At 52.4% G+C, this 7,389-nt stretch overlaps 1 protein-coding gene across 1 annotated transcript; it reads right to left on the bottom strand.

The window, feature by feature from the left end:
• Window positions 1–1,114: 1,114 nt before the first annotated feature.
• On the bottom strand, window positions 1,115–5,798 carry S100a11 (S100 calcium binding protein A11). Its single transcript, XM_078027539.1, has 3 exons — window positions 5,637–5,798; window positions 1,962–2,114; window positions 1,115–1,414 (listed from the first exon to the last, which is right to left on the bottom strand). Exons 2-3 carry the CDS (start codon window positions 2,106–2,108, stop codon window positions 1,253–1,255), a joined length of 309 nt encoding a protein of 102 aa, XP_077883665.1. The 5' UTR covers window positions 2,109–2,114; window positions 5,637–5,798; the 3' UTR covers window positions 1,115–1,252.
• Between the last annotated feature and the right edge of the window lie 1,591 nt (window positions 5,799–7,389).

Here is a 7,389-nt window from a genome sequence, read left to right as displayed (position 1 = left end):
TTACTGAAGGGCAGCAGAGCGAAGGTGCACACGCCCCAAGGCAGGGAGCAGACACCCACTGCCTCTCAGGGAAGAGGAGTGACTCACCTGGGTTGAGCTCTCTGACTGTACGTGAGATTTTCCCAGAAATGTGCAAGTTCCCAGGCAAGTTTTTCTTTTTTTTTTTTTTAAATCAAGTCCCATGTCAATCATTTGATACTGGGGGTCAGGCAGACTAGCCATAAGTCAATTGTGAGCACATCTTACGGGTCTTTGGATCTGGTGACATTTACATTGATGGTGCTTTTGTTCTAGTAGATCTGATGCAGGCGTACGCTGGAGGTTCTGTGCATCTGACAGAGACGGCAGGGCTGGTCCTACTCCTAGATCCGGTCTCCATCTGGCAAGGGCTTCTCTCTCTCTCCCTGACTTCCCCTCTCCCCTCCCAGATGTTACCTGAGCCCTGGGCCAGCCCTTCTCACCATCTTTCTGGGCTCGCTCCCTGCCGCCTTTGCAGAAGGTTTAGAAATTAAACCTCACGAGTTGGCACTAACTGCAACAAACAAGGAACCCCCAGCCAGGCGTGACGACCTGGGGAGACTGGCCTTCGCCGTTCCTCAGGCCCCAGCCCTCCTCACCGAGGACCCTGTGCTCAGAGGGACCAAAGTGCTCTTAGCTCCTTTCCACGTTTGCTCTGCTGACCTTCAGCTCTCCTCAGAATGGTCTCCCTCCCCCTGCCACACACCTGTACCATGACCTAGTCCTGCCCTCCCGGGACCCATGCGCGGCCCTTTGTTGGTTGGTGTGTGATTCACTCCTTGTTCTCCCCCCCTCAGGAAAGGAAGCTCAGGGATGGCGGGGACTCCCCTGTCTTGCGGAACGTGTCCATGGGGTCCATGACAGTGCTGTGGCAGGGGTGGAAAGACCCCTGATGACAATAGATGACATCGCCCCAGTAGTCTGAGTGATTTGGGGACGATGCTGCTTGTGTCATTAGTCATGATGATGCATGTACCTAAGAAGCGTCTTTCTACTGAACAAGGGCTGCTCCTGGTAGCGGCTTCCGTTCATCTGACATACGGTCTCCCCACATTCCACCCTCTCTCGCGCAAATTTATGGACTCTCAAGTGTGTGTTTTTAAAAAAAAGATAGTTTTATTACCAGGAGCAGGAGTGGGCTCCCCAGTGTGGTGGAGGTGCTGGGCTCAGGGTGTGTGGGGGCTGGGGTGACTCGAGGGAAGAGGGAGGTTTTGAGGCCAGGCTCATGGGGGCCTCACATTCGCTTCTGGGGTTGGGCAGATTTCATGAAGGATTCATGGCAAGCCACGGCTAAGCCACCAATGAGGTTGAGAAATTCTTGGAAATCTAGTTGTCCATCACTGTTGAGGTCCAGCTTCTTCATCATGCGGTCAAGGACACCAGGATCCTTCTGGTTCTAGAAAGACAACAATATCTTTATATTGCAATTCCTGAGGCGTTTTCAAGTATGCCACCACAGTTATTCTCCCTGGGGTATCGGGAACAGGAAAGGGGTTATTAATATTCCCATTTTCCACCTGCAGACACAGACTCAAAGAGGTGAAGGGACATGGTTCAGGGCAGATCTGGGCTTGAAGCAGGCTTTCCCATTCCTGGTCCAGGGTTCTTTCTGTGACTCTCGGGGTTACCAGACTTTGTAAATCCAGTGGAACGGTTCTTTCAAGTGTTGCATGCAACTCCAATAAGTAACCCATTAAACATGAAGTGATTTCAAAAAACAAATCACCATTCCCTGCTCATGCAGTGGGTACAAATGGATTCCTAAAGCACATCTCACTTCAAAGAAAAGGCTCTTTAGCAGAGCTCGCCCAGGCCCAGGGACTCAGTATGGGCGGTTCCATGGACCACCCAGATTGGAGTGAGAAGGGGGCACAAATGTGGGGAAGCCAGCTGCTGGTCTTATTTCCTGTTGTGGGCAGACGGGTGGGGATCAGCACCAGTACCTTTGTGAAGGCAGCCAGTTCCGTATGCATGAAGCTCAGGAACTCCCCCTTGGAGATGGTGCTGCTGTTCCCATCCTTCCCAGCATACTTCTGGAAAACGGCAATCAGGGACTCGATGCACCGCTCAGTCTCTGTGGGGTAGGGCATGTTTGCCTTTGGAGAAAAAAAAGAAGGGCTCAGACACAGGCAGATTGTCAAGGGTTGGACACTGGGGAACACACTGCAGAATCTCACCTCCTCACTTTGGGTCAGAGCAGCTTCCTAAAATACCAGGTCATTTCTCAGGGGCCCAAGGGGGCCAAGCGAGCCATAGAAATCCCTACTTCTCATGTGTTTATTTCACATGAGAAGGTAGTGAGGGTACATATGGAGCACTGAGGTATGTCTGGAAGTAGGAGACTGCTTAGATGAGGGCTTACGGATATTTTTAGAAAATGTGAGTAAACAGATGTGTAGCTATATGTCCACGAATCCACAAGGACACCAAGCATTTCAGGTTCAAAGCCAGCCTCAGCAAAAGTGAGGCGCTAAGCAACTCCGTGAGACTCTGTCTCTAAATAAAACACAAAATAGGGCTGGGGATGTGGCTCAGGAGTCGAGTGACCCTGAGTTCAACCCCCGGCACTAAAGAAAAAGTAATACCAAATCCCTGGGATTCACAGATTTTCTTGAAAAAAACAAAACAAAACTAAGAACATAGCTGTAATTGTGTATGGGGTGGGAGATAAGAACATTCTAGATGTTCAAAAGTGAATTTCATATTTGAGAGGCGACATTAATTTTACCTGTGAGGGAATACGCTTGGCAGAGCCACCCCTAAAATCAGGGCCTCCTGGTCCCTATCTGTAGACCTTGGTCTTGGCTCCTTTCCCTTCCGATGTGCCTCTAATTCCCACAGGCTTGGCGGGAGGAACTTCTCATTACAGAGCTGAGCCCAGGCTGTGGTTGCACCAGGAAGGGCCAGAGGTTAAAATCTTGTGCTGGACTCTACTTTCCTCACAGGAAATTCTTTGGGCCTGAGTAGGCTCATTCCAGCAGGGCCCTGGGCCCTGGAGTGTACAGCTGTTGTGCTGCCCCTGGTGGACAGGGGCAGAACTGCAGGGCCACACCCTTCCTCCGGGGCTTTATCTTTTGGCTTTAGCAATATTTGTGTTTGGATGGTGATGGTTGCCACCTAGCCTTTAGCCTGTAGTCTGTCCTTAGGATGGACTTCCTGGAACCCAGAGCTGGAGACTTTTAGGTCCTGTAATTAACACGGGCTAAGAACCAGCCTGAGACCTTAGTTCCACTGTGGCTGTTCCCTGTCTCCCTAGGCACTGGACCAGCCCAGCTGAGAGGCTGCTGTTCACTGCATCTCAGTGCATTTAGAGTCCCTGAACCTTCTAGAGGTAGATCCTTTTCCAACAGCACAATGTTGGAGAAGCCCCTCCGCTTTTCTTGTTTTGTTTTTTCAAGAAAGGTCATGGTTTGGAGGAAATACAAAATACCACATCCTAGAAACAGATGTGTTTGCACAACATACTTTTCTTATCAGAACTAAAATCTCACTATCTCACTAGTATATCAGATGACACACAAAAAGGATTGGCTGGGTTGGGGGGGGTGGACCAGAGAGAGGGAAGAGGTTCTTGGTTGAGGACCACGCCTTGGTACCTTTTCTATACCTACAGGGGCTTCTCCTGTTCCTTTCCGTGCAGAATTCAGATTGCTTTGATTTTCCAGTTTAAAAGTGACTGTCTGTCTTACATTTTTTTCCCTCCTGAACATTAATTAGTGTTGATGGTAATTTCAACTTTTTTTTTTTTCTCTCTTGAAAATGGTTCCCATCAGCTACAGGAGAAAATGAAGACCTCTTTGCACTTCCTGCTCCAGAGGTAACTCTCCAAAGCAAGTGAAGCCCACTTATCAGAAGTGGAACTGTGCAATTTGTAGAGCCCAAGGGGGTTTGGAGACAGTTCCTGAGGAGGCCCAGAGATGGGAAAGCTTTGCCCAAGGGGGACAGTGGCTAAGGAGAGGAGAATCAGTGCTCTGAATGTGTCCCTGAGCCTGCAGTTTTACTTGGTGGAGACTGTGATAGCAGGGAGGAAACAATATGATGAACAGACACTGTGAAGGAATTTGAAAAATACACACCCACTAAGCACTTAACATCTGAGGAAAGCAAAAGTAAAATATCAAGATCAAAAAATCATGTAGAAAAGAAGTAACACAGGAAAAAAAAAGACTCAATTATTACAGTTCTCATTCTTAACCCAAACCCTTCCTCCACCCCCTCAGAGATTCACTGTCTCATCTACCTCCCTCAAGACAGTCTCCTGGCTTTGTCACAACATGTGACTCCCCTTTTGCATGGAAAGGAGAAGAGGGGAAAGGGCAAACAGGAGGGGTTGGGGATCTCTCTCTCTCTCTCTCTCTCTCTCTCTCTCTCTCTGTCTCTCTCTCTCTTTGTAAAGGGCCAGTTGGAAGAGACTTCAGACCCTTTTGGCCATAAGGTCTCTGTCACTCTGCCGCTGTAGCCGAGTAACAACTGCAGACAGATCCTAAACCAAAGGGCGTGGCTCTTCCTATACAACTTCATCAATGGACGCTTAAATTTGATTCTCATATAAACTCCACGTGCTCCCTTTTCTTTTTGGTACTGGGCACTGAACCCAGGAGAGCTTTACCACGGAGCTCCAGCTCTCCCTGCTTTATTCTGCAGCAGGTTCTCCCTAAATTGCTGAGGGTCTCACATCGGGGACCACAGGCGCCCCCCACCGCCCTGGCAACGTGGTTCTTTTGACTCTGTTCCAACGCGTGGAAACGCACAATCCGTCCTGTGGGCAGCAGCCCAGGCGGAAGTTTGCTGACTTCCCTCCCCGACGAGACAAGGAAGGGGAGTAGACCTTGGAGTTGGGTTGACGGGAAGGCGAAAGGCTGGGCGTGGAGAATGGAGGGGACTGGGCAGAACCGCGACGCAGAGGGCGCCCGAGACCAGGGGTGAAAGGAGGGAGGCCAGGGGTGAAAGGAGGGAGGCCAGGGGTGAAAGGAGGGAGGCCAGGGGTGAAAGGAGGGAGGCCAGGGGTGAAAGGAGGGAGGCCGGGGTGAAAGGAGGGAGACCAGGGGTGAAAGGAGGGAGGCCGGGGTGAAAGGAGGGAGACCAGGGGTGAAAGGAGGGAGGCCAGGGGTGAAAGGAGGCCAGGGGGTGAAAGGAACAGGCCCGGCCGGGCTCCCCCCTTCCTGGCTGCGGTCCCCGGCGGCGACAGGACTGGGTCTCGGTCCCTTTGGGTCTGGCCTTTTGCCGCTGCTCACGGAAACTCGGGTTTTCCCCGAGGACTCGATGGCCGAGTTTCAAAACGTTCCCTTTTTGGTCCGCAGGGGGGGCCCGGGCCGCCTCCCCGTCCCAGCCGCCCCCTCTTTGGCCTGTCTCGGGGCTGTCCTGGTCATCTGGGAGGCAACAGGTACAGAAAGTGAAATCTCGGCCTTCGGTCCGAGCCCTGGTGGCCGCACCCTGCGGCCGGGAGCCCTGGTGGCCGCTCCCCTGCCGCGGGGCCCGGGCAGCGGGGGGCCTGGCGCGGTCCCCTCCCCGCCCAGACTCCCCCACTGGGGAAACCGGAGCACCCGGCGCCCCCGCAGGCCGTCCCGACAGACGCGATTTAGGGCCCCTTCTCCCTCGTCGCCTCCCACGTCACTCACTGTCCCGGGTCAGTCTCGGCCACGTCCGCACGGAGCTCAGGGGCCTTCCCTTCCTCTCAGGAGGGAGACGGGTGGAAGTCGGGCTGCAGCGGAGCGGGGCGGCGTCGGACTGCGGGCTGCGGGCTCGGCGGGTCCCCTGCCGGCCACGCCCTGCCCAGCCCGGCCCTGCCCCGCCGCCCAGCGCCGCCCCGAGCCTCCGCGAGTCCCGGCCTGCAGCCCGCAGCCCCGCCTTAAACCCACACCCCGTCCTCCCGAGACGTGGGCAACCCCTCTCCCCTGCCCTGGGAACCCCGAGGGTCCCGACCCTCGGGAAGGCTGCCCAGTCTGGTCTCCTCCACGGAGGAGCCACTCTGCACGTTCAGGGTCCACAGGCAGAAAAGTCCCTCCAAAACCGGGGAGAACTAGGGGGCAGCTCAGGGGAGAGCGCTTTCCAGCAGGGCGAGGCCCTGGGTCCACCCCCAGAAACAGGGAAACCAGAGTGTTAAGACTAGGTCAGGCCTGGGGGAAGCCGGTTCCCCAGGAGCCAGGGCTATCTGTTCGTCCACACTGAAGACCCTTAAGGAACGGTGTGAGTTACTGCCAGGTGGAGCGCCAAGGGGGTACTGCCATCATTCTATCAAACCATAAACTGGCAACAGTCAAACAAACAAAAACCAAACTGAACCACTGCAATTAAAAGTTGACCCTCGCTCCTAAAGCACTTATCTGTGCAGATCCAGGAGGGTTGGAAGTTATATTAAGAATGAGAAGCTTGGGGTTCTAATTCTGGGTCTGTCAGTTTGGTGCAATACATTTTTTTTTTTTAGAGAGAGAATTTTTAATATTTATTTTTTAGTTCTCGGCGAACACAACATCATTGTTGGTATGTGGTGCTGAGGATCGAACCCGGGTCGCACGCATGCCAGGCGAGCGCGCTACCGCTTGAGCCACATCCCCAGTCCCTGCAATACATTTTTATTATTTGATTTTTAGTTGTAGTTGGACACAGTACCTTTATTTTATATATTTTTGTGTGGTCCTGAGGATCGAACCCAGGGCCTAGCATGTGCCGGGAGAGCGCTCTACGGCTGAGCCACAACCCCAGCCTACTTCAGTGCCCTATTTTTGACAAGACCCTTCACCATCCTTATCCGCAATGGGTCAACTTCATATGATTATTTCCACTGTCGAATAAAATGATGGCTTTGAGAGGGCTTCAAAACTGCAGAGTAAGGCTGGTAGAGCGCTTGCCTAGCATTTGAGAGGCACTGGGTGCAATCCTCAGCACCACATTAAAAAAAAAACAACAAAATAAAGGTACTGTATCCATCTACAACTAAAAAAAAAAAAATTCAAACAAACAAAACTGCAGAGCAGGCAGGCACAGTGGTGCAGGCCTGTAATCCCAGCTATTTGGAAGTCTGAGGCAAAAGGATTACAAATTCAAGGCCAGCCTCGAATTTAGTGGCAATTTAGTGACCCTGTCAAAAAAAAAAAAAGGTTGGGGGGCAGCTGTGGATGTAGCTTAGTGGTAAATTGGCCCTGAGTTCAATTCCCAGTACTGGGGGTGGGGGGACCCAATCCAAACCAAACAAACAAAAGCAAAACAACCAAAAGCCCTACAGGATAGATGCAAATGAAAGATAATGGACTGTGAGACGGTTTGTAGAGTGCTTCCTGGTACCTGCTCTCCCAGGTCCCTGAGCACATACAGCCCAACTCCCATCTCTATTTGCAGCTACTCCAGACCCACATTTTCTGTTGCTTGTTTAGG

The sequence above is a fragment of the Ictidomys tridecemlineatus genome, chromosome 11, assembly GCF_052094955.1.
Source record: "Ictidomys tridecemlineatus isolate mIctTri1 chromosome 11, mIctTri1.hap1, whole genome shotgun sequence".
NCBI lineage: Eukaryota > Metazoa > Chordata > Mammalia > Rodentia > Sciuridae > Ictidomys > Ictidomys tridecemlineatus.
Note: the sequence above shows the minus strand (reverse complement) of the source record. Positions and strands in the feature narration are given on the sequence as shown.

Coding starts and splice junctions, on each gene's coding strand:
- S100a11 (XM_078027539.1), bottom strand. CDS start 2,108: ATGCCCTACCCCACAGAGACTGAGCGGTGCATCGAGTCCCTGATTGCC. Junction 1,415..1,961: donor AACTGGCTGCCTTCACAAAG/GTACTGGTGCTG, acceptor TTGTCTTTCTAG/AACCAGAAGGATCCTGGTGT.